The sequence below is a fragment of the Nestor notabilis genome, unplaced genomic scaffold, assembly GCF_000696875.1.
Source record: "Nestor notabilis isolate BGI_N333 unplaced genomic scaffold, ASM69687v1 scaffold5498, whole genome shotgun sequence".
NCBI classification, from domain to species: Eukaryota; Metazoa; Chordata; class Aves; order Psittaciformes; family Psittacidae; genus Nestor; species Nestor notabilis.
The window spans coordinates 61,394-87,116 of record NW_009939499.1 but is presented as its reverse complement, the minus strand read 5'-3'; the positions used below and the strand labels follow the sequence as shown (position 1 = coordinate 87,116).

Genomic DNA, 25,723 nt, shown 5'->3' with positions numbered 1-25,723 from the left:
TGCTGAATAGATAATATATTGCCTTGTGTTAAGTCTGTGAACTTGTATTTTGTGCACTAATGGTGTGGATAAAATTGTGACTCTGTAATTAAATGTGATAGCCTCTGTCGTTAATCTGAGACAAACTAAGCAAAGGTTTTATTCTGAGCAAAATCTGGCAGAAATGAAAACCTCAAGCCTGTGCACCTTTTCTGTGCACATGATGACAGTACTGGTTTGTACACAGCTTGTCAAGCTCACACCTCAATTCTTTCTTCTCTGAAACAGTGCCAGGAATGGCCTTTAAAGGTAACCTGGGGGAGAGGGAGAAGGGAAGTGGGAAACAACTTCCCTGTGATTGTAACTTTACTAATCCGGGCATGCTGTGAACAGATGGGAAGATGTTCTGTACCACTATGACCTCATTTTAAGAAAGATAAGACATAATAGGTCAGTTGGTGATTTTCATGATGGTAGGTCAAGTGCCTCTATACCCGTGCAAAAATAGCAGTTTGGTCATTGACTTAAGCACTGTGAATCACTTCAGGACTTAAGGATTGTAAATAACTGAAATTATTTGTTAGAATATTTTCAGGGTATTTTATTTCTGTTTTTAAGATTCTTTCATAATTTCCTCTTTTTATAGTTACCAGTCTTCCCTTGAAAACAGGTTGAGGTTTTGTCAGTGCTCTTCCTTACACAGAGGATCATCTACATTAGGAGAGCTGTTATACTGTCTCTGAATAAGCTTTCTCTCTCTGGTGGCCAAAACCTTGAGTCATAGTTAAATAAGCTGAAAAGAACATGGTGTTTGAAGCATGTGTGCAGAGGACAAATACTTGCCAGTGCAGTCACTGCCGTTATGTCAATGACTGTAAGCACTAGATTTTGCAAAGGCGGTCATGGTCGTGTGTAATAAATCCTGTCCCCACCCAAGGATGCAATTTGAAATTCTTAACAGGATGAACTTTTTTATCCTTATTAGGCTTGCCCCTCCTCTTGTCCACTTCAACCTCTTGGTTAATCACTGGAATCAAGGAAATTTTTTGCCTGACAACCTTCCAGTTAGTCTGTGCAGCATCAACAAAATTGTCTGTCTCTGTCTATTAGCAGTCACAAACCCTTTTATTTCAATACCTTTTCTTTAAAGCTTATTAGAATAATACTGCTGGTTGAATTGCTGCCCAACCTTTTAACAGCAATTTTGTTCTGCTTTTGATCTTGCTGCACAAACAGGTGAAGAAGATGCTTGCCAGGACTGAAATTGCCAGTCTTACCATAACTAACTGCTTCATGCGATTCCTTTCAACACATGTATCAAACTCCATTTTCTTTTGTCCCACTCTAAAGGAGGGTTGGCAAAAACTTACAGGGCTGAGGAATCTTCACACACACTGGTGTCTATCACCAGGGTCTGGGCCGCTGCAAAGCTTATTGATAACAACAGCACTTAGTACATCTTGCTAGAGGAACTTTGTTGTTGCGAGTTTTGCTGTGCTGCACCCGCAAGCTTTAGCTGTGCAGTAGAAAACTTGTGCTTATATTGCACAGAGGACAAAGAAGCTACGGTTTTATTAAAATATCAGTTTTGTGTTTGAGAGTTATGCATTTGCTTTGCATTTACAGGGGTGAGGAGGTAGCACAGATATTGCAGTTTATCTGGTACTGTACAGTAAGCAGTAGACATATAATTCGAATTTCCCTGTCATTTTAACTGCTTAAATGTATTTCTTGTTTGCTGCACACTTTGGTTTTTGACTTGTACTGCTTAAAAGACAATCATGTTGTCAGTATGATTGGTATGCAGAATGTAAAGCCACCGTACAACCTTCATCTGAGTTCCCCGTGTTCCTCAGTTTAGATGTTTTTAAGATGTATCTACTCTGAAACCAGTGAAATAATTAGGAATTTAGTTTTCATTTAGGAATGGAATACCAGAACTACCCAAAACATCTGATTAGCAGATCAAGATGTTTCAGTGGTGGGTGTAAGAACTTCAGTCACTAGAATATTTCATCTGAATCAGGTGTTGGAAAGCATTTCATCTACAACTTAGTGCTTGAAGGCTTCTGTAGTCTTCTGTGTGTAATGAAGCACTGGCAAGACTTCAGTAGCTGGCAGATAAACGTTGACTAGCAATGTTGGTAGAAGCTCATGTGGGAGAAGTGTTGCAACTGGCAGTTGTGAGAGAAGCAGGAAATGTCGTCCCTGGAACTGCCAGTCTGATAACATGCAAAATGCTAACTGTTAATAGCCATTAAAATGTAATGAAGTTTATTTCTTAACAAAAGTAATGCATAAATGGTCTAGTTTCTGTTGTTGCTGGTATTTCCTTATTGGGCTAATAGTTCCTTTCTCATGGAAAGCGCTGTACCTAAGGACATGTCTAAGAGCAACCTATGGTACAAAAACTAATGAGCAATAACAGTGAGAAGAAATTACTGTTTTTTTTGTAAGTTCACAGACTTACAAGAGAGGTGGCAAAATCACATGTGAAATCCTGCAGACCTTCAGCCTCCCTCTCCCTGAAAATCCAGTCTGCAGCATTGGACCTGATCTTAAATGGCTTAAGGGATTACTGGGTTACTGGGAGATGGTTAATTATTCATACAAGTGTCAGTTGACTTGGATGTGTGGTCTGTATCACATGGCTGATTTTGTAATTAAAGCCCAAAAATTGCTACTGTGTGCTGGAAGAATAAACAAGCTTGGTAAATTTTTCTTCCTCCCTGTTGAGAATGAGGAGAGGCCCTTGGTTCTTTCTTCCTATGCCTTTTTTTTTTGTATAAATCTCTTCTGTCTCTGGCTTTTTCCTTTGGAATTCCCAATCATCTGCTTGAGAATTAATGGAAACTACTCTGTTCAGCACCTCTCTTGCTGTTTAACCACTTGGGATGATTGTTGTTCAAATACCACCAAGCGGTGTTTCCCTAGTTTTGCCGAAGCAGTATTTATCAGCAATGAACTGTAAATACATGAAGAAGAGGTGGGATTCAGCTTTGTCAGAAACAAAGTAACCTTTCCTGCAATCTGTCCATTCCTTTGTCTTTTTAAAAATTACCCTGCAGAAGAAATGCTTTGAGCACATCAATAGTGCTTTCCTAACCATCCCATTACAAAAACTATCTAACACATGCTTTACTTGGCACTAGTGGTGAAGTAATAACAAAAGTGTTTGGTAGCTTTTCCTACCTTTTGGTATCAACACTTCACCCAAATTGAAGAATAACATGAAAAATCAATCAGATTTAGACAGACCAAATATATATTCAGTCCAGGATTCCTTTTGTTTGAGTCATATGAATCCTAGGAGAACAAAAAGAAAATAGGAAATTCTTAAACTCCTATTTATTTTTTTCAAGTGAGTCTCTTGAGATAGTCAGAAACTGAGAATCTGGATGGAAAGAAATAATCAGTTATAATATTAAGAGTATGAATTACACAGGAAAATGAAAAAGAGTGTATAGGTGAAAAAATACGGTATTTTGCTTAATAAAGTAAACTAGCTGTGCTAGCAGCAAAGGTGGAATCTCTAGTGACTGAAATTCCGTATCTAAATAGGAAAAGTAGTGTTAAGACTGTCCAACAGCAGCAGTTACAATGAACTTGATGGGTTGGGGGGAAGATTGCAAGGGTACAGGTTGCAATGAAATAATGAAAACTTTGGTTACTCCCAAACTTTCTGCTTTGAAACAAGAAGAGATTCATCTTTTAGCTTCAGAAATTGCTGTTTCATGGAGCAGCTGTGCAGGGAGCATTTAGGAGAAGCAGCTTTTCATTTGGCCTTTAGGTGTGCTTAGGAGAGGCTTTCAAAACTGTTCAATATGACTGTGATGAAAATAAATGTATACTTAGATTTAATATCTTTGCCAGAGCAATTAAGAAAAATCAGTCTGTTACAGTAGCATTTAATATCAAAGAGACTAATGACAACACTGAGGAATTTTGCTTAAAAACAACAAAAGGGGAACATGGCACGTGGTTATCTTTTAAGGACACTATGTTAAAGCTCAGAGAAATGCATAGGAAAGCCTTTAAATGAATGAAGAAGACAATGTAGAAGAGACTACTGGATAACATCCTTCAGAAGGATGAACCTGTATCCAGATGAGGAAAATCAGGCATGGACTTACGTGCTGGCAAGTTGAATGTAAAACACTCAAGATTAAAATGATTTTGAGGAGAGTCTTGTGAAAACCATAAAACCAAACAAATTGCTTTCAAATGCAGCACAGGTGAGAACACTGCAGGAGAACATATGGCTTTTTAAGCTGAAAATTTCTCTTTAGGGTAGCTGGGCTAGAAGACATCTCATGCTGAAATGCTGTCCACAGAGGTGTTAAAACTGACTGAGAAAATGGGTAGTAACAATTTGCTGGAACTTACAGTGGCACTGAAGATTTCTACAGGAACACGACAGAGCTGTGCTGTGTAGTATGTTGCTTAAAGCTGCCTTAGTGCTAGAGGAAATGGAAGGCAGCAGACATGATGACAGGTCTTAAAAGAGCTTCCTGAGGATCAGCAAGTCTGATTTTGAGTTCTACTAAATGGTAGAAACAGCACTAAAGACCAAAGACCTGGTGGACATATAAGCATATCTGGGGAAGAGTCAGCTTTCGTTAGATGAAAATAATACCTTGAAGGAGTTACTATGTGGACATGTGGTAAGGTTGCTTATGTCATATTTGGATTTATGAAAACTTTAAACAAAGTCTTTCTTCAAAACGTTTTAAAGAAAGTAAATTGATGGGGGGGAAGAGGACAGGTCTGTTTCCCACCACTTAGTTCTTAGTTACTAGAAGAATAAATTGGTTTTCTTGGGGAATTGTGTGTTCAACATAATCGTAAGTGATTAGAAAAAAGCAGTAAATGGCCAGGTGACGTTTGCTGATGATACCAAGTTATTCATGATAAGAAAAATTAATCTGCAGAAAGCTGAGGAAAAGTTTTACTGTAACGAATGATAAAGTAGATGTAATAAATACAAAGTAGTACGCAGGGGGAGAATTTCACATGTATAATGATGGACTCTAAATTTTACTGTTATGATTCAGTAAAAAGCTATTGGAGTTACTGTGCGTACCCTAGCTCATGTTGTAAGGAGTCAGAAAGGCAAGTGGCAAAGTAAATTTTAATGGGAAAGAAAGAAAACAGGAAATACTGTGCCTCTCCATGTATCTTTAAAACTTTGTGATTTTGGTCATTCTAAAAGAAGATGTCAAGTTCAATGAAAGATATGAAATGTCTTCTCTTTAGGAGAGTAACTAGGTTAGGATTTAGCTAGAATAGGATTTTGGGAGCTGGAAAGAAAATGATTTAGGCAGGATGTAGTGGGAGACTGTGAAATCGCAGATGACATGGAAGAAGTTGATAGGGAATGTATGTTCATTCTTTCTTGTATTGAAAGAACTGCAGGGAAGCAAACGAAATTACCTAGTGACAAGCCCAAAATAAACATGTGGAATTATTTTTTGGTAATGCATCATTAAATTTGTGGGGCTCATTACCACAGGACATAGTGTATGGTAAATGGGTTCAGAAGAGAATATGAGAATCAATTGAAGAAAAAACTGTCAGGTCACTAAGCCTGAAGAAGCTGTCTGTGGTTCAGGTTTCCTAGAAACGGAAAGAATGTTCTGAAGATATGTTGTTTGTCATATACCTGGGGAAAGAACAGTCCTGGAACTATTTCTGTAACTTCATAGTTAATATTTCATAGAACATTTTAAGAACAACTGAATTCTGAAGAAGTATTTTTCAGTTATTTGTAAAAATCTCAACCCACCAAACAACCCTCCTTCACATTTTTGAGAGTTTCACTGGCTTCTGACTTGAAACCTGCTAAATTAGTCAGAAAGCTTTTGTTACTGTTTCCCAGACTGTTCCCAGTTTCCAGAGAGAAAATTATTTTTGCCTAAAAAGCAAAAATGGCTATTTCAGTCTTATTGAAAAAGAGCGGCAGGTAAAACAAGGCACTTTGCCAGCTTGGCAGCCATGATGAGCTTGTCCAGAAAACCGCTATTTCTTCAGTATACCAGACTCACCCTGGTAGGTTCAGGTACTTCTTTTGTTGCTTAACAAAGAACATGTTAAAGTCAAATACCTATTGTCTTTTCTGTTTTCTTCCTGGTAGTTACGGTGTGCTGCTTTGGGAACTGCTAACAGGAGAAGTACCATTCCGAGGAATTGATGGTCTTGCAGTAGCATACGGTGTTGCCATGAATAAACTTGCCCTTCCAATCCCTTCCACATGTCCAGAGCCTTTTGCCAAACTCATGGAAGGTAAGCCAGCAGTGGTGTGAGTATGCTTTGTGCTGTATCTAGAGTGCTGTTGAGCAGTCTCCTTGTGTTGGCTCCGATACCTAGAGCATGGATTTCTCAGTTGGCTGTATTCAGTGGTGCAAGTTATGATGGGAGCTAGGCTTGATTGTTAGTGTTGCTGTGACAGTTACTCTATTACAAGAGTAGCATGTGAAAGAAATTTTCCTGCCATTTTTTAATCAACTGGCTCTGTAGGAAAATGGGGGCTATTGCTGTTGTCATCTAGCTTCTTGTTTTCTAGTACTGAAGACTCACCAACGCCAAAACTTCACATATATTGGTCTAGTTTGAAGTCTTTGACTTTATTTGAAATTCATAGCTTGAGCATCTTGCTAGGCAGTGTCTGGTTTGGAATGAAACTTTATCCTACTGGCATTTCAGGGAGAGGATTTAAATGTGGCTTTGACATTTGAAAACAACCCATATTATCAGTCAGAATGATGTGATTTTTCTGCTTTGTGTGTGGAGATAGTTCATGCCTAAAGTAGGCTACATATGGAGGAAAGTAATATAGGAGTTTGTTATCAGAGCTTCTGTAGTTATTAAAAAGGATTCTGTGAGGTAGCTTTTGGGTGTACTTATGTGACCTGCTCTGCTGGCTATTGCAACTGTTTACGTATCTCCTGAGCTTCAATTGTTCCTCCCTTCCTCACTCCTTCCTTTCCTCTCTCTCTCACAGTAGTACCCTTAGTGTGTTTTTCAGTGACCCTGTTCCTAAGGATTTCCAGGTGTTTATAGGTAATAAACACATTTATACTTGTCTGGTAGAAATTAAAACTGAAGTAAAGAGAAATCGAACATGTCTTATAGTCTCGGTAAGCAGAGAATGAGTCTGAACATAGAGCTGATACTCTATGGCCCCTGGTGGTGTTTTATCCCCAGTAGATGAATTTGAATCATGCAAGAAAATGTTTCTGATGGATTTCTCAGCTTTTATAATACTTCTGCATTTCTCTAACTTAACTGAAGCCTGTCACATACAGAAATAACCAAAGTAGAAAACTTCACATGCTGTTGTGCTAAAAAAGAAATATACTACTGGAAATATAGCACTAGAGAACAATTACTGGAGAGTAAACGGGAGCAGAGTTGCAGGTATGGTAGCTTGGAAGCAGTGTAAAGTAAGAAAGTGCATCTGAAAGAGTTAATGCAACTACAAGCTCAGTGCTACGCCAGGGCAATTTATTTTGATGCAGTTCCCCGAAAAAGGAACCTGATTTCTTAACTATAAGTGAGGTATCTGTTGCTGGGATTAAAAATAATGCCCTCTATTGGGAAACTTGGGTAGATACGCATGGCCAGTGCTTGAACCCAGCAGCACAGGGGAGCACCCACATGCCTTTGGAACGCTCTGCTTCTCCATGTGCAAGGGGGAAGAAGAGAACAAGAAAACAATTACTTTCTACCCCTTCACCAAAACTGTTTTTCAAACAGGTTGTTTCCCATCTCGGGTGAACTCTTGTTCCCCTATTGCTGCTTTTACTTTTGAATGACTGCCCTGGTGGTCTTTGCTGAGACAACAGAGCTGAACTTTCCCTCCTTACAGAAAAGACTTGTATGTTACAACTGTCCTCATTAGTGCAAATAATGGCAAATCTCGGCCTGGGAAAATAAAAGCCACAGGCCACCTGCATAGTTATCCTGTTCACTCATTCATTCATGCATTTGGCTGGCTGTGGCATTTTGTTTTACTTTGGGTCACATTTGCTTTGCCATGCTTAAAACCTGGGGTAAAGAAGTACAAATTATGGCACTGACAGTCCAGCTGTATCGCACATTGCTACTAATTGGTCAGCAGCAGGGGACTTTCAAAGTGCTCTTTAACATCCTCAGTACTCTATTTTGATAAAAGAAGCAATTTGAAATCCATAAACACAAATGTGTTCCAGTTTATGCCTCCTGGAACCTGACCAGATGCTTACATACCAGCATTTTGATACCAGCAGTTTTGAAACCAAAGCTCCCAAATGCAAAATCTCAGTAATGCTAAAATCAAAGGAAAGACCTGCAAAACTGAGCCTCACCAGTTGCACAGATTTCGTGAATTTTTATTTCAGTCCACAAAACTGATGAATGAATGTCTTTTAAGACATCACCAACATTTTTTTAAGCCTGTTTTCTTTTTTCCAGCTATAAGGTCCAAGAAATTTTAGAACATTTTTATAACTGTTGCCTTGTGCTGCAGTAATGTGTACCTGAAATCCAGTGACCACTTAAAGCAATGATAGTATGAGCATTCTGATAGTGTGAGCAACATGAAACTAACCATGTGTTAGTTTCTTCCACTCATGCACAAAAACTGTATTCCTTAGAAATATACTTGATTGCTAAGTTTTTTCTGTTTGCTTCTTCTCCACTTTTGGCATGCAGGCATCTACCAGTACTAAAGAGAATAAGGATACTTGTTGAGCAAGAACCTGTGTAAGTGCCAGTATGGGACAATACAGTGTGAGAAAGTGATGCTTTCTGTAGGAGTAGAAATGATTGAAGTTAGGGGAGAGAACTGAATAAGAAAGAATTTGCTATTCAAAAGCATTGTTAAGTAAAACATTTTGACTTAATGGCATTTTAAAAACATGTTCTTAATGATTTTTGTAGCTTGAGATGTTGCTTCATACCATTTTCTATTTTGGTTTCTGTTTTCAACATTCAATTCCCATCACTGTAGAGGGAGTACCTTTTTGTACTATTGCTAGTTGAGTTGCCTCATGTGGTCAGATAGGACCTTACATTCTGTGGTTTTAGAGCTCTGTAATTGGGTAAGTTATTACATTAGATTGTAAATGAAAAAGCTTATTTATCTGTGGTTTCTCTTAAAAGCAAAAGAAAAAAGCCTGTTCAAACAATTTTCTCTCAAATAATAAAGAACCCTTAACAATAAGAAAACTGAAAATGCACTATCTGGTGTCATTATTTGCTTGAATCTCCTGTTTTCACTCAAGTTTTGCTTGATTCCCAGTCTGCTTTACAGGAGAGATGTTCAGTTCTGTGGAAGAGATTCATAATGACTCAGCTTAGTATTAGAAAGAACTCTGATAGCATATCCTGCAGTATGGCTGTTAACATTGCAATGTAAGTGTGATAGAACAATTGTTTGCAGATCTTGCACAGTGTCTCCAGTCTATCAGCACATACAACTTAAAGCAAAATATTTAAAGAAATTAGTTATGATTTTTAATATATTCTTGAAAATGTGACTTCCTGTAAAATTAGCAAACTTCTGTTTTACATGGCATATTACTGCAATAGAACCTAGAGACCAGTTAGTTCAAGATGTTAAGTGATGCTGGGTATTGTATAAACATGAAAGCGTGAAATTCATACTTGACTTATGAACGTATAATAATCAATGCAAGTGGGAAATGGGAAAGATGAGGTAACACAGATAGTGTGCATGCTACTCTTAGCCACTGGGGATCAGTAAAGTACTACTCATCTTCTCAAACCTCATACTAAGAGATGCTTAACAGCTGCTTGTCTTTGACCTATTCTAGATTGTTGGAACCCTGACCCACACTCACGACCTTCCTTTGCCAGTATCCTAGACCATCTCACCGCCATAGAAGAGTCTGGTTTCTTTGAAATGCCCAAAGATTCCTTCCACTCCCTGCAGGAAGACTGGAAACAAGAGATCCAAGAGATGTTTGATCAGCTCAGAGCCAAAGAAAAGGTAAGAATAAGTCCCCAAATCAATGACAGGTTATGATGCGCATAAGGGAGGAATCATGAGTAAAACAAATATCTCCATTCTGAGCTGCTACTCTTATTGTAGTGAGCTTCCATTTTACACTGTACAAATTGCTATGATGAGTTGTCTTTATTGTTTAATGCTCTGATAGCTATTTCACTGTTAGATCTTAATTGAGAAGCCAAATGATAACTGTTAATGGTATAAATGTAGGGGAGGTGGATTCAGCATATATAGTGTAGCAAGCATTAAAGCTTTGATTCTGTCAAGTTTGTGTTTTCCAGGTTTTAAGCACAGCCAAAGTGGATGGATAGACTATAATAAGCATGAGTGCTACCAGGGGAATGCTTTAATAACTGTTACAATTGAAGTCCATCTGGGTAAATAACAGGAAACAAAAATGCTAGCAGGAATAAAAGGAATTGTGGCCAACAGCCTCCAAGATTTGAAGTGAAAAAGCTGAAGTTTTCTTCAAGCATACTTGCAGAAAGCACAGCTTGCTGCATCTATGTTTAAGTTCTTACAGGGACTATCTTTACAGTTGTTGATGTGAAATTCTGCAGTGGAATCACTAATAATATTTTTATAAAAGTTCATGGTCTGTTGCCTAAAAATAATTTTGTAATAAGTAGCCAACTTGATTTGGGCTTAGAAGTTGGACTTGGGAGGCAGAGAGAAAGAACTATTTATATCCTGTTCACCTCAGGAGTGAAATGTACCAAATTTCACCTTCATCATCTTGGGACAGATAATAGTGACATCACTAAAATAAAAAAAATAATCTAAACTAAAATCTGTCTGTATTCTATCTGAAGTTTAGCTTGAAGTCTTCAGTTTTTAGCTCTGCAGTAAAACTAGCCAGCTGGAGATAATTATTCTGAGTTCTGAATTCTTTTGTCCTTGTGATAAGAAGAGTGCAGTAAGAAGACATTTTGAGATCTCAAGAACAGTCTCAGTTGATTTATTTTGTCAACAAGGGAAAAATTGGAAAGTTTACCTTATGCATCTTTAAGCCTAAGGAGCAGCCATGCTTGGTGGAAAATGATGGGAATGGCCCCCTGATGTTTTCCTCATTCATTTTTGTTAGAGACGTGTTTTTTGCTATTATGATGAATGAGATGGCAAGGTTATTTTTAAACAGTTTAAGTCATTACTGAAGTTAACATAGGTACTTACTGAAGAGGAAAGCAAGGATTGATTCTTTTGAGTATTATGAATAAATCTTCCAAAATGGGTTCCTGTATGCATGGTACTCTTCAATGGCTCTTGTAAACATGTTCATGTTAGATATCCAGAGTATTTTCTCATGACAATGAATTTAGGTGTCAGTGCCTTTTCACAGAATCACAGTGTGGTTGAAGCTGGAGGGACCTCTGAAAGTCACGTGGTCCAAGTCCCCTACCCAAGCAGGGCCAGCTAGAGCCAGTTGCCCAGGACCTTGTCCAGATGGTCTGCAAAGTGGGAGACTCCACAACCTCTATGGGCAACCTGTGCCAGTGTTCAGTAATGCTCGCGGTAAAAGAGCTTTCAGAGGGTATCTCCTGTGTGCCCATTGCCTCTTGTCCTGTCACTGTGCACTGCTGGAAAGAGCCTGGCCTATCTTCTTTGCAGCCTTCCTTCAGGCTTTTATATATATTAATAAGATCCCCTTTTCCCCCACCCAAACCTTCTCTTTTCTAGGATAAACAGTCCCATGTTTCTTAGCGCTCCTTCAGAGGAGGGATGCTTCAGTCTCTTAATGATCTTCAAGGCCCTTTGTTGGACTCTTTCCATGCCCATATCTTTTTTTCTGGAGACCCCAGAACTGGACACAGGATTCTGCATGTGGCCACACAATGCTGATATCCAAATTTTGGCACTGATATGAAGGGCCTTGAATGGCAGGCATAGAAGTTCTTGAGGATTGCTTTTGGCTTTCAGCTGGGTCTTTAAACAGTGATGCTAGCAGTGCTGCGAGCACAAGTCATTGCTGCTGTACCTTCAGAATGTATAGTGTTAGTCTTAACCCACAGGTCACAAGGTAGTTTTTTGTTTCTCCTTTCTTCTCTCCCTGCAGGAGCTGCGCACATGGGAAGAAGAGCTGACTCGTGCTGCTGTTGAACAGAAGAACCATGAGGAGTTGCTACGAAGGAGGGAACAGGAGCTGGCAGAACGTGAGATTGACATCCTGGAAAGGGAGCTCAACATCATTATCCATCAGCTGTGTCAGGAGAAGCCTCGAGTGAAGAAACGCATGGGGAAGTTCAAGAGGAACCGGCTCAAGTTAAAAGATGGCAATCATATCAGCCTGCCTTCAGGTTGGTCGTATGTTAGGCTGTCAGGTGAAATGGGAAGAACAGGTGAACCTGTAGCTTTTGTAGCTCATTTCCACTGATACTTACGCGTTAGAATCATAGAATCTAGAAAGTATTTGAGATACCTTGGGAAAAACATGCTTCTTGAGATCAAGAAACTCCAGAAAATATGACCATCTTGTGGCTAGCATTCCCCAAAATTGCAAATACAAAGGACAGAAGTAAGTTTGAGATGCTATGGCTTTGTTAGTCAATAGCTGTATATGGTCCATGGTAAAAATATTGGTGTTGCAGTTTAACAATTTGGTACTCAAAATGATCAATTTAATAAAGGATGTACATTAAAAATTATGGAGGTTCTTGCATTAGTAATATTTTACATAATGCTGCAGCAGAAGACATAATCTACTGGATTTATTGGTGCAGGAATCTAAAAATTATCGAAAAAGTTAATAGCTGTGAGACTACAGCCCTACATTGCTAGTTTCATATGTAAACTCACATTAACACACAAGTGACCTCTAGTACCACCCTTCTGGAAGAAAATGTTGAATATCAGTGGGGTGTCAGGGAAGTCGCTCTTAAGAGAGTGAACATGGTGATTTTCAGAAATACTGAATCCTTGTAATTTCTGCTGTGGATTCTTTAGGGAGATTCAAATTTGTGAAAGAAATTTGTGAAAACGAAAAGCATTGGTTTCGTAAATCACCTGAGGCTGATCCATCATTACCTCAAGGATCATGGCTTACGCTGTGTTCTTTGTTTTCTGAGAGAGATTGTCTGTTCAGAAGAGCAATGGTAAAATGTGCTTGTTAACTAGGCTTTTCTTTAGGTCTTTAAACACATATTGCTGGTGGTTTTGCTTAGCTTAAACTGAGAGAAAGTGAAAGGAATTTATCCAGGGGTATACTTTGGCTTAAATGTCAGTCAACACATGGAGATATGTGTGTGTGTATCTCATGCATAATATGATATATTTTTGTGAGTGTGAACGCACGTCTTTGTTCTGAAGTAACTGTATGTACAACAGAGGAATACCTATTAACTGTAAAACCTCATTTCTACATAGATTCTATGAATTGCACTCTTTGACAGCATGAATTATTATTTCATTTCTCTTGTATTAAAGGAAAGAATTTTAATTGTCTTTCTGGTTTTGTTTTGATTTTTTTTTTTTTTTTTCTTTTGGGAAACAGATTTTCAGCATAAATTCACTGTGCAGGCTTCTCCAACGATGGATAAAAGGAAAAGCTTGATCAGTAGCTGCTCCAGCCCTCCTGCAAGTCCTACCATTATTCCCAGACTCAGGGCCATACAGTGTAAGGAGCTCAATGTAGTATTGAATTTGGGAAATGTGCAGTCTGTCAGCGTGGTAAGATGCCAAGATTCCATATCTAGGACAGGACTGTAAAGAAACTGTTCGTAAAATGTTTGCCTTGTGTCCTGCATGTATACATTTGGAGATAAAAACGGAGTGTGCTGGTGATGGGGGGCGAAGTATCACCTTCTTTGGAATCCAAACCTGACTTACCCAAGCTCTTGAAATATTGCTGTTTGTATACAAGAATACATTGCTTGGGTGTTCTAACTTGCAGAACAGATTTGTGAAACGTTATTGAGGTGGATTAAGTTACTGTTGGAAGGAAAGGAAAACAAAGGTGCTTGTTATGAAAATAATTTCCCATAATAAACCAGAATTAGGCAGACAAGCATGTTGAGAAGTATGAAAGGGATGTTAATTAATGTGTAGAGCTTGTATTGGGTATCACGACACTTGTATGTCTGGTATCAAACTGGTGATTCTAAAATTAAAACCAGTGATGGCATAAAGCTGTAAAGCCTACCTATACTAATTTTGAAGGAATGTGGTTGTTAGATCTGTGATGATAAATGGTCAGAACTGTGGGAAGAAAGCCTGAATGGATGTTTTCATTACTATTCCTGTTCCAGCCTATGTTTTGTTCTTCATGTTGCTGTGGAACCAATTCTTTAATTTGTATATCTTTTTTTTCTTTCCCTTTTTCCGCTGTTCTTCCCACTTGTGAAGTGACTCCAGCTGAAAGCAGTAAAACGTGGGGACGAAGCTCAGTCCTTCCAAAGGAGGAAGGAGAGGAAGAAGAGAAGAGAGGCCAGAAGAAAAAGGGACGCACCTGGGGACCGAGCTCGCTTTGTCACAAGGAGCTAGGTGCAGGAGAAGATGGGTAAGAGAGGTCCTGGAAGCAGACTGGTTTCTACATTCTAAAATCGGTTATGAGCTGGCTCACAGGAGACTTGCCTTTCCTCTTGCAAACGCTTTTCTGCTTCCAAACTTATTTTCTATACCAGAAATATTAGAGATTACAAAACTGCATTGCAGTCAGGCCCTTGTTAGAGGTACAGCACTGACTGATGCTTTCACTGTCTGCTATTACCTTGGTATGTGTATTTGTAAGCAGTAGAACTCAGCTGCGAAAACTGTTTCTCTAGTAGCTTTTCTTTATTTCCAGGCTCAACTTTCTATACTTACATATCATAGCTGAAACTACTTCTCTTTTACAATTCATGGGTATGCTTTTTCTTGTCCTAAATGCTATTATTTGAGGTTCAACAAGGCAAAGTGCCGGGTCCTGCATTTGGGCCACAAAAACCCCATGCGACATTCTAGGCTTGGAGAAGAGTGGCTGGAAAGCTGCTCAGCAGAAAAGGGCCTGGGGGTGTTCTTGGGGTCCTGGTGAACAACAAGCTGACGGAGGAGCCAGCTGGTGCCCAGGCAGCAAAGAAGGCCAACAGCATCCTGGCCTGTATCAGAAATGGCACAGCCAGCAGGGCCAGGGAAGTGATCATTCCCCTGTACTCAGCAGTGTTGAGGGCACACCTTGAATACTGTGTTCAGTTTTGGGCCTCTCACTACAAGAAGGACATAGAGGTGCTGGAGCAGGTCCAGAAAAGGGCAATGAAGCTGGTGAAGGATCTGGAGCACAAATCTGATGAGGAACAGTTGAGGGAACTGGGGTTTTTTAGTCTGGAGAAGAGAAGGCTCAGGGAGGACATTGTCACTCTCTACAACTACCTGAAAGGAAGTTGTAGTAAGACAGGGGTTGGTCTCTTCTCCCAGGTAACAAGTGATAGGACAAGAGGTAACGGCCTCAAGCTGCACCAGGGGAGGTTTAGGCTGGATATTAGGAAGAATTTCTTCACCAAAGGGTGCTCAGGCATTGGAATAGGCTGTCCAGGGCAGCGGTGGAATCGCCGTCCCTGGAAGTGCTCAAAAACCATGTAGATGAGGCTTTCAGTGACATGGTTTAGTGGTGGTCTTGGCAGTCCTGGGGTAATGGTTGGACTTGATGATCTTAAAGGTCTATTCCAACCTCACTGATTCTATGATTATTTTAAAAGTATCTGGTAGAGCCAGGCACATATCTTCTCTTTGGGCTTTTGAAAAGGACACATAGCTTGAGTGAATAGATCCTGAAAGTGATTTTTGCAGATAACTATTTCTATAAATTGTTGTCTTGTGGCTTCTTTTTTTGTGTGTGTGTCTGAATTATTTATACCAGGACCACAATGGATCATTACTGAAATCCTGCTTTAAACATAGGAATATTTTGATCTTCTAAGAGGTTTGAATGCCTTGTTATTTTTAGTGGAGTTCGACGGTTTTTCCCCTGCTAATTGATAGTTTGACTTCTGCCATATTTTTTAGCAGGGAAAATAAAATGGTTATAATTTTTTTTTTTAATATTATATGCTCAGGTGTGAAATTCTTGGAAAACAGATATTTACGTAATGCATCACTATCTCAGTCCTCTGCAAGAGAGCCTGGATCTGAGTGTTCTAATGACATTAAAATGTTCTCCTTCAAAGGTACTCTTGACGTGTTAGCAGGGCAATGTGGGGGAAGCTGCTTTGACTATGCTGCCTGTGCTTTACCTATTATCACGCATTACAATCATTAATTATATAAAAGGGCAGGAGATCACTGAAGCTGGAAGAAGAACACTTCTAAATTGATTGAAGTCACATTCTTAGAATTCTGGAAATAAAGCTCTTCAGTTTTCTGTTCAATCTGAAGCACTGAGTTGCTTTTCGGCACAGACAGCTGGAGGGAAGTTGCTTACTAACCATGGTTGCTCTTAAAACTATGGTGTTCTTCCGACAACTGAGATGTTGGGTAGTAGTCATCACCTTTTCCAGGGAGACCCAATACAGCTGTAGCATTTTGCAGAATATCTGAAACACAGTAGTGTTGCTGAGAGGGCAGTGTGGTTAACGCATAAAATGAACTACTACTTCTTGCTGAGATTATGCAGACTTAATTTAAAGGTCTGCACTGCAGACTTTAAATTAAAGGGGGCAGAGTTGCAGTAAATGCTAGTGACTCAAAAGATTGAGTGCTTGCTATTTTTACTATTTTATAATTCTAATTTTAGAGGGTAGGGGGATAATGGGGCAAAATGAAGAGCTAAACTTAGGATAGAAAAGTTCAGTTCAAATCTTCTCCATGAGACTGTTCTGGTAGCAGCAGTGCTGTTATTCCAGCTGCTTTCATGACTCTGATCAAGGAAACTTGAATCTTCAGCTTTTTTTATCACTTTCCACATGGTCTTCACAGAAGGTAATTCCAAACTTATGCAGGAATTACATTGTGGGAATTTCAGTGAAATTCTCTAGCATGAGTAAACTGACCTATAATTAACATAAGTAAAGGCAGTCATGAAAAGATTATACAGTGATTATTCACTCTTCTGCATTTATCTTTGAGCATGAGTATGCACAGCAGCAGAAGGTTGCTGTGCTAAATTGCAGAGACTGGATGAAGCTTTGTGTTGGACTAGTGTTGTGATAGTTCAGTTGTGACCTTATGCTATATTCTCAAGGATATCTGCTGAAGTCTTAATTGTCTTTAAGCTGGGCATTGGCTAGTCTCAGGCTGTTACTATGGCATGGGTGATCTTTACCCTGTTTAAGTTTTCATGCTGGCAGTGTTACACATTTTACAGAAGGTGACACTAGATGCAGGGTGGTCATAGTTCTTTAGCATTGCTCTCTTAAAATCTTGCAAGCTGAATAGGGGTGAGCCTGAGAATAGACACATTTTATTTGTGACAGTATTGTATTAGTGCCTCAATATTACATAATGTTACAGAATGGTTTTATGACACTGGAGGTGCAGTCTTACAGTTGTAAGGAAGTTTTTTGCAATTTCCTGAGTAAATAAGCCTTGTCACCTTATTACTCCTAAAGAGAGGTGCTTTTGACTTCCCCATAGAAAAAGGCAACAGAGAAGTTACTCAACCATAATACAACAAACAGACTAATAATCTTCCTGTTATTTAATCTAAATAAATTACAGTTAGGAAGTCTTCAGGTTCCTGAATTGTGCTGGTGTCTGAAATAGATAGTTTTACTGCTAATGCTTTCAAATCATTCCAGTTGCTTTTTCCTTGGAGCAGTAACAAAGTAATATTGCTGTAGTAGGAATGTACTCAGCATGTTTTGAATTGCTTACACGTGCACACTACTGTCTAATTAAGAGGATGTCCAGCTATCCTCTGGACAGGTATTTGGGGTCTGCTTGTAATTTGGGGAGGAGAGAGAGAAGAAATGAAAAATAAAAGGGAAGGATGAAGATTTTATAACCTTGAGGCAATCATAGCAGGCCTTGAAATTATTTTGGTAGCTATTTATCTTTCTGTTCAGATTGAGCTGCTTACTTGAGTTGTTTCTGATGTCGTGAAAATACTGCAGGGAACAAACAGGTTGATGGTAATCAATACCTATGAATAGGGACTACTAATAAGCTCAGGTGCCTGGTGACATACCCTTAAAAGCAGGTGGCATCAAAGTAAGGATTTGGGTTTGAGTTTTTCACTTGTTTGTGGTTTTAGGGTTGTTTTTTTTTTTGTCTGTAAGTAAAAGAAACAATGACATGATTTATGATTTTAATTACCTGTTTTTCCATAATACTATTTTAAACGCCTGTACTTCAGTGAGGTGTTTTCTTTAGAGAACAAATATTGGGATTTATAATACAGAGGCATGACTCCACTGTTACAATGACTTCAGCATATTATTGTCCCAGTGAGTGATCTTTGACTTTTATCATTCATTTGTATTTCACATGGAGATGTTTTTGGAGATATTTTTCCCCTCCTCCTGCTAAGCAGTTTACTTTTTACCTGCCATGGTAGGTTTGCCTTGGTTCAGAAGGAAAATATTCCATCTGATTTTTGTAGTGGTGTTTTCTATTATTCTGCATTCACATTATCAGCAGAGGGCTTTTGACTGCCATGGTGTAACAAATGAGGGAGGGACTTTTTGACTTTTCTTGTATTTTAAGGTGCTGTAAAGATACTGCAAAATGTCTTGCTATGGGAGGAGTTCAAATATGTGTAGTTAAAATGGATTCATGCATACCCTATGTAGAAAATAGAAGGGGGGAATGAAAACTGGTTGTGAGCATGGTACATTTTCTCCCATTTCGCTCTACTGTTTCAGTCTGAAAGCTCTGGTAGAAGGATACAAGCAGTGGTCGTCCAGTGCACCGAACCTTGGGAAGATCCAGAGAACTGCGCCTGCTTTTCCAGGATTCACCAGCTTAGCAGAGATGGGTAAAAGAATTCCCTGGACTTTATAGTCTCATCCCCACTTCAATTCACATTTGAATGAACCTCTTTTCCTGACCTTCACCCAGTACCTTACAGCAATATTTTCATTTAGGTGATATCCAGTTTTCTTTTATTCTCTGTGAAATAACTACTTTCTCCTTTTGGATTTTCTTTCTGTTTACCTTTCTGCTTGTGCTTCTTATCTGTCAAGGAAACAATCTTCTTTCAGTTCCCCTCTAGCACCATGCTACCTATCAGATCCTTTCTTGTTAATGATATTTAGATATGCAGCATGGTTACACCTTCACTTGTAAGGAGAGATCCTTGTAATTTTCCTGCCTTTTTCCTCACTCCCAAATATGTAATTTTACTCTAGAAGTAACTGAGGTGTAACTTGTTTCTGAAAAACTGTTCTGCAGTTGATCCCAAACATTTTGATAGTGTTTCCAGTTATTTGTCTCAGCCTGCGTGCTTTGAAGGCAGTAGCCTATGAGTATCTGGCACTTGGAATGATGCTTGCAATGAGGACAGTTCTATCTTCTGAGAAGCTTATTTTCATGTATATTTGTAAGACAGTGAAATTTGCCAGTGAAAATGTTACATCAATGCAAAGTCTGTTTTCATTTGCTTTCCAGATGATGAAGACAGTGAATGCCTTAATGGGGAGGGCAAGGTGCACCCTTCACCCGGGCACAATCAGTCATACCTCTGCATCCCATTTCAGAAGAATGAAGACTGGGATGGCCCTTCTAGTGATGCCAATGAGGAGTCCACCCCTGTGAACTCTGCTACTAGTACCCCACAGCTGACACCCACCAACAGCCTCAAACGTAGTGGCTCCCACCACAAGCGATGTGAGATTGCATTGCTTGGCTGTGGAGCAGTGCTGGCTGCTGCAGGCCTGGGTTTTGATCTGTTAGAAGCAGGGAAGTGTCAGCTGGTGATTGAGGAGGAGCCAGAGGCACCCAAGGAAGAGAAGAAGAAGCGTGACAGCCTTTTCCAGCGGGCTGGACGCCCGCGCAGGAGCACTAGTCCACCTTCCCGAAAGATCTTCAAGAAGGATGATCCCATGTTGTTGCTAGGCGAGCCATCCACATCCCTCACCCTTCTGTCCCTGTCTTCCATTTCCGAATGTAATTCCACCCGGTCCCTGCTGCGCTCAGACAGTGATGAGATTGTGGTGTATGAAATGCCTGTCAGCCCGGTGACAGTCAAGGCTCCCTTGCCAGCCATTACCAACCCACTAGTCAATGTCCAGATCGAGAGGTTCAAACAAGACCCCAACCAGTCCCTGACTCCCACCCATGTGACGCTCTCTTCCCACACCCAGCAAAGCGGGCACAGGCGCACGCCTTCTGATGGGGCCATCAAAGGGAGTGGACTAGTTGTCAATGGGTGCCCAACCAGTGGATGCCCTTCCAGTAGCTGTTTAACTGGAGCACTGGGAGCAGGTAGGTTTTCAGCCATCTTCCTTTTCCTCTTCAGAATAAAGACCCAAAGAGTATAACTACTCGTTAGGAAGTAAACATGTTGCTTATACAGCATCCATTGTGATGGCCAGTCCATAAGAAGAGCTTATGGGTGCTGCCTTTACACAAGTGATGAAAATAATAATGCAGTAATGGTCTCTGTTCCAGCATCTCAGCTAAGGAACCCTGCTCTCCTGTGCTGTGAAGCGGAGTGTAGTATTGTTTCTTAGATAGTACCAATGTACAAAGGCTGTGCGTTTTTATCAGTTCCTTGGTATTCCATATTCATTGCCTTTATACACTTGTTTGTATTGCTGTTACAATTTCAAAGTAAATTCTGATCTTTAAGGCAGTGAAAACAGGATCTCTAAAACAGTTTGGGGCTGTGCCACTGTTGCTTTTATTCTTTTGCAAGCAAAAGGGATCTTCCTGGGTAGGCAGTGTTTTCACTGTTGCAGTCTTTAGGAGTAGCTATGACTTGATAACTTAAAAAAAATGCTTTCCTGTTTTCTTGCCCTAGTAATTCAGAGGGAAAAAAATTGCTAGAATAATAAATTAAAATCTGATTTAATTAGACTTTTCCCAGTGGTAAAACAAAATGTGAGGTTGTCTGTTGAATGGCAGTCTGCAGTAAAATGTGGGTTAATGCAGCTGAGAATACTCATTAAAATGGTATTCATGAAAATTTAAGTTATGTTGTGTTTATATAAAAAAGAAAACACCATCCCCCACCCCTAAACAAAAAGCAACCAGCAAGTGTCCACAGTAGGTGGTGTTTATTGACTCTCCAGGAAGTTGGTCCTGCTCGCTCCAAATAGGTGTCGCATAACCTGCTGTGCAAGTGTCTCCCTGATCCATTCAAGTCGTTAATGGGTAATGTGCCCTTGGAAGGATTTGGAGAGTCCTCACCTCTGGCAGGAGGTCAAACCCATGCTCTTCACTCTGAGAATTGAAGAAAGTAAATGAGAGAATGAACAAAACTTGTTGCTTGTGCTAAGTCAATGTATTGCAATGTGTTGAAAACAGCACAGGGTTAAAGAAGACAGTTATTTCAGGTTGGTGTGTTCCTGAAGATACACAGTTCATAGATTCTGACTGGAGGCTTTCTGCTTTGAAAATGTTTTAGCAGTATACATACAGTAAACTAAGATCTGTTGGAACCATTTAGCAGTGACATCTAACATGTTTCCCTCTTCTCTTACATCCTCTGTTTTGGATAGGTGTATTAAAAACACCTAGTCCAAGTAGAGATCCCAGTGAGGTCCCTCGCCTGCCAGACCCCAACCTTGTTTTCCCTCCAGCCCCGAGACGGTGGAATGCACAGCAGGACCCCACACTGGAAAGACCCAAGACACTGGAATTCCTGCCTCGGCCACGTCCTGCAGCCGGTCGGCAGCGGCTTGATCCCTGGTGGTTTGTATCACCCAGCAATGCCAAGGGTGAATCTTCTGCCAACAGTTCAAGTACTGATACTCCAAGCAATCTGGACTCTTGTTTTGCTAGTAGTAGCAGCACTGTAGAAGAGAGACCTGGACTGCCTGCACTGCTTCCTTTCCAGGTGGGTCTTCCTGTAGAGGAGCGGACACTGTTGGACATAGATGCTGAGGGGCAGAGCCAGGACAGCACCATTCCGCTATGCAGAAGTGAACTTAACACAAACAAAGCTGCAGCATATGAACTCAAGCAAGAATTCTGGTCTTAGTATGAAATCCACTGGGGACAGTGAGCCCCTCTAAATTCAATCCTACTTTTTGCACTGAGAATGCACTTTGAAGACAGATGAGATGGAGAGATGCTACAGAGATCATATGGTGCTGCCTCTGCTGGAGACGTGTTGTTTGACTGCCTGCTTTTTGTCTGCAGTTGGATGAAACCTGGCAGCTCTGAGCTGCTGACTTGCTGTGGGGTTTTTCTGTAGTCTTCCCTGCCCTCTTATTGCAGTTTGAATCTGCAATGAGCTAAAATTATCATATCAAAGTCTTCGTTACTGACCTTGTAGGATTTGGCACTTGCAGTAAGTATATTGATATCTATGCTGGTATTAATCAGTATTTTCAAAACTCAAATATTACACTGCAGCAGACACCAGTGTTTGATGTTTTCCCAAGGAATGCAGGACAGAAACAAGTAAATATCTGGAGACTACATTCTCTAAAATGTGTTCAGATCATTAGATAGGCCTGGAATCATGGTACCCCCACCAAAGGAGCAGAAGTAGCTATCTTAGACTCACTTGTCCTCTTTCGCTCGTGTGATAGTGCATGGTGGAACAGATTGCAGAGGGAAGGGCATGGCATCCCCACTGATGGAGGTATTTGAGAACAGACCAACTAGACTGTTGTGAATGAGTAGGTGTAGTTGGTCCTGACTTCAAGGCAGGTTGGATGGACTTCAGTGATCTCTTGAGGTCTTTCTTGGCCCTATTTTTCTATGATCCTGTGCTTTCAAAAAGATGAAGGCTTACGGTAAAGCTGTTAACTCCAGCTTGCTTTTTTGTTTAAAAATTTTGTTTCAGCAGCCTCCTTTCCCCACCCTCTGTATCCCAGGCTCATAGGCAAGCTGCCTCAGCTTTGGGAGGGGAATTAGCAGAAACTTTTTCTTTAAAGCTGTGTTGGCTTGGTTGTATCCTGTCACTTGTTTGGTTTGGTTTTTTTTCCTTCCTGGTTTTCTTCCTTTCCTACACTTTTTAGGAGTGGTCCTTGAAACCCAAGACTGTTCTTCTGCACACTGATAATTGTTTAAGGCTCTTTTGAAACTGAGGCTTATTAGTAGTTGGATTGTGCAAACAGGAATCAGAACATCTGGATTCTGTTTTATTTTGTCACTGACTCACTGTGTGACTGGGCAAATAATGTAACCTCTGTGCCTGAATTTCCCCATCTGTAAATAATAGGAATAATACCTACCTCACAGGGGGAGGGGTTGGGACATACGTTATAGGTAGAAAGTCCTTTGAGATCTTTGAGTGAAAGGCACTATAGACATGTAAAACTTTATTCTTGTTCAAATACGTAAAAACTCCTAACTGGAGCAAGAACAGACCCTTGTCTTGAAGGAGGAAGTCACACAAATAGGGCGTGCCTATGCTCACAACCTTCTGTACAGAGACTGCAAGTGTGTATGTGCCTCTGTAGGTATGTCTTACTGGCTTTAATGAGAGCTTCACTCTTCCCCAGTTTTGGCATTATAAATAAGGGATGTGGCCTTTATACGAGCGTAATAGGGTAGTCTGCTTTATTGCAGGGTACGGCATATCTGTTCACTCTTTTTGTACAGATCAGTGCTCATTTTGCTAATTTACTGACCATTTGGGTACAAGTAAGTGATTTGATAGTGCTGCCATTGCAGTGCTCAACCTGTTAGGGCAGTCTATGAAGGCAGTGTATCTGCATACTTTCTCGAAGCTGTCAGCACAGAGAACCTGTGTGTTTTAAATGTTTGTAACCTGATGTTAAAAACCAGCGCACGTGGGGAGGTACTGTACTTAAGGGGTTTTAGTTCTGTTTGAGGGCTAAAACCAGCATGTTGCCATTAGTCAAGCACATCTTTTTTTTTCCAGGCAATTACAGTATATTTTCCTGTAGAAAGGTCACACGTTTCTTGTTTATCACATTCCATGAAATGTGTTTAATGGCAGAATTGCTTTTTGCTGCCTTCCCCAGTGAACGCTCCAGAGCCAGCCTTGATGGTGCTATCCAGCTGCTGAAGCTGGATAGGCTGTTGACTGAAGGCAAGGTATTCTGATGTGGAGCTAAGATACTTAAAAAGAAAACATGAATTGCTGATGCTTCCGTTAAATGAAGACCTTTAGCATTATTGATTTCTTATGCATTCATCCTTTGCTTTCCATTTCTGAAAACTCAGTTTGTGATGTAGAGAAAGAAAAAATTAAGGCAAACCCCACCCAACAGGTGGTTAATTTGGATTGTGCTATAGAGAAAAACTCAAGGTATGACCAGTCAGAGGCTGTGTCAGAGGGTCATAAAAGCAGGAGGTCAAAACTATCTGTTTTTCATACTCTCCCTTACCATTTTACCATCTGAAACAAAACTGGATCAGCAGTTCTGAAACATAATGTTTTCTATCTAAAAAGTATCATCACAAATGTCATAGGAAACATCATGATTTAAGGCATCACCTGGAATTGATCTGTTTAAACAGAAGAAGATCTGTTTACTTGCATGGAATGGGAGGTTACCTTTCTGAGCACATTAGTTTATTCAGCCCACTAAACTTTATGATAGTTGGCCAGTTACTTTTACCAAGTCAACCATAAGGTTTCTGTCAAATCCCCAGCAGACAAGGCAGCTGTAAAGCCAAGTTGTCCTGTCACCTCTTTTGCTTAGGAAAGTTGAGGATGAAGCATCAAAACCCCTTTTTACCCTTTCTCCCTCTTAGATAACAACTTGGTGACAGTGGTGTGTAGCTGACCCATTGCAAGTATTTTGCTCGGAAGACCATCTTCCCTAGTATCAAATAGACGTTGTTACATCAAGGGAACTAGGTAAGAAAGATGACAAGGAGTCAAGGATTCAGATCAGGGTTTCCAACCTAGATACTCTCTATTACAAAGGTGACAGAAAGACTAGGTAGAAGTGTAACATTTGGTGTTGTGGTGGTGTTTTTTTGTTTTGTGGGATTTTTTGTTTGGTTTGGTTTGTGGGTTTGGATATGTTTCATTGTTGTTTTGTTGGGGTTTTTTGTTTGTTTCTTAACACTCCCTGGATAATACCTTTTCAGCATCTGGCAGGTGAGGTAGTCTTTGAGCATCAACCCGTAACTGTCTTCCAGCTGGGAGCCCTGTGGCTACCCTGCGGTATCGGGCAAGAGGAGTCTGCTGTAGAACCAAAGCTAATGGCTTTAGGAGGTGGTGGGTATTCTCTGGCAGGCAGAATGGGCTCTCAAGGCAAAGAGCTGCCAGATGCTTTACCTTATGCATCCCAAAAGCTGCTGCAACTGGTGCCCTGAAGCCTAGAGGCTATGTGCATGTTTAAGCTAGCTGGTATCCTCTCCCTATTTCTATCTATGCTATCCTGACTAAATTTCCCTCCTTTCTTAATCTTTTGGGGGGGTTCCTTTGTAGGTGTTGGAGCTCAGGTGCTCCAAATCGCCACTGTAGACACTGAGAACATATAAGCCCATCAGCTCACAGGTCTTTTTTTTTTCCCTACTTGTTAATATTCCTATGTGTCAGGGAGACAAAAGTTCTGGAGTCTTGTTGATTGACACCCTTCCAGCAGTGCTCTTGAGGAAGATGGTGAAAAACTTTCTATTAAAATATTTTAATAAATATATTGTTTCTTAAATAGCTGAATATTTTTTTCTGAGAAAAAGATAACGTGAGAGCATAAAATCACTGAGCAGTCTAAACATAATGACAAAAGA

The 25,723-nt window shown here is 40.1% G+C and overlaps 1 protein-coding gene across 1 annotated transcript in view; it reads left to right on the top strand.

The window, feature by feature from the left end:
- Nucleotides 1-22,040, top strand: part of MAP3K9 (mitogen-activated protein kinase kinase kinase 9) — a 28,096-nt gene extending 6,056 nt beyond the window's left edge. Inside the window, exons 3-11 of the mRNA XM_010019887.1 lie at nucleotides 6,113-6,261; nucleotides 9,795-9,970; nucleotides 12,045-12,285; nucleotides 13,479-13,654; nucleotides 13,746-13,779; nucleotides 14,330-14,483; nucleotides 18,760-18,880; nucleotides 19,471-20,320; nucleotides 21,559-22,040. Of these exons, the coding sequence (XP_010018189.1) occupies nucleotides 6,113-6,261; nucleotides 9,795-9,970; nucleotides 12,045-12,285; nucleotides 13,479-13,654; nucleotides 13,746-13,779; nucleotides 14,330-14,483; nucleotides 18,760-18,880; nucleotides 19,471-20,320; nucleotides 21,559-22,040 (2,383 nt within the window). The remainder of the gene's footprint in view (nucleotides 1-6,112; nucleotides 6,262-9,794; nucleotides 9,971-12,044; nucleotides 12,286-13,478; nucleotides 13,655-13,745; nucleotides 13,780-14,329; nucleotides 14,484-18,759; nucleotides 18,881-19,470; nucleotides 20,321-21,558) is intronic.
- Nucleotides 22,041-25,723: the final 3,683 nt, after the last annotated feature.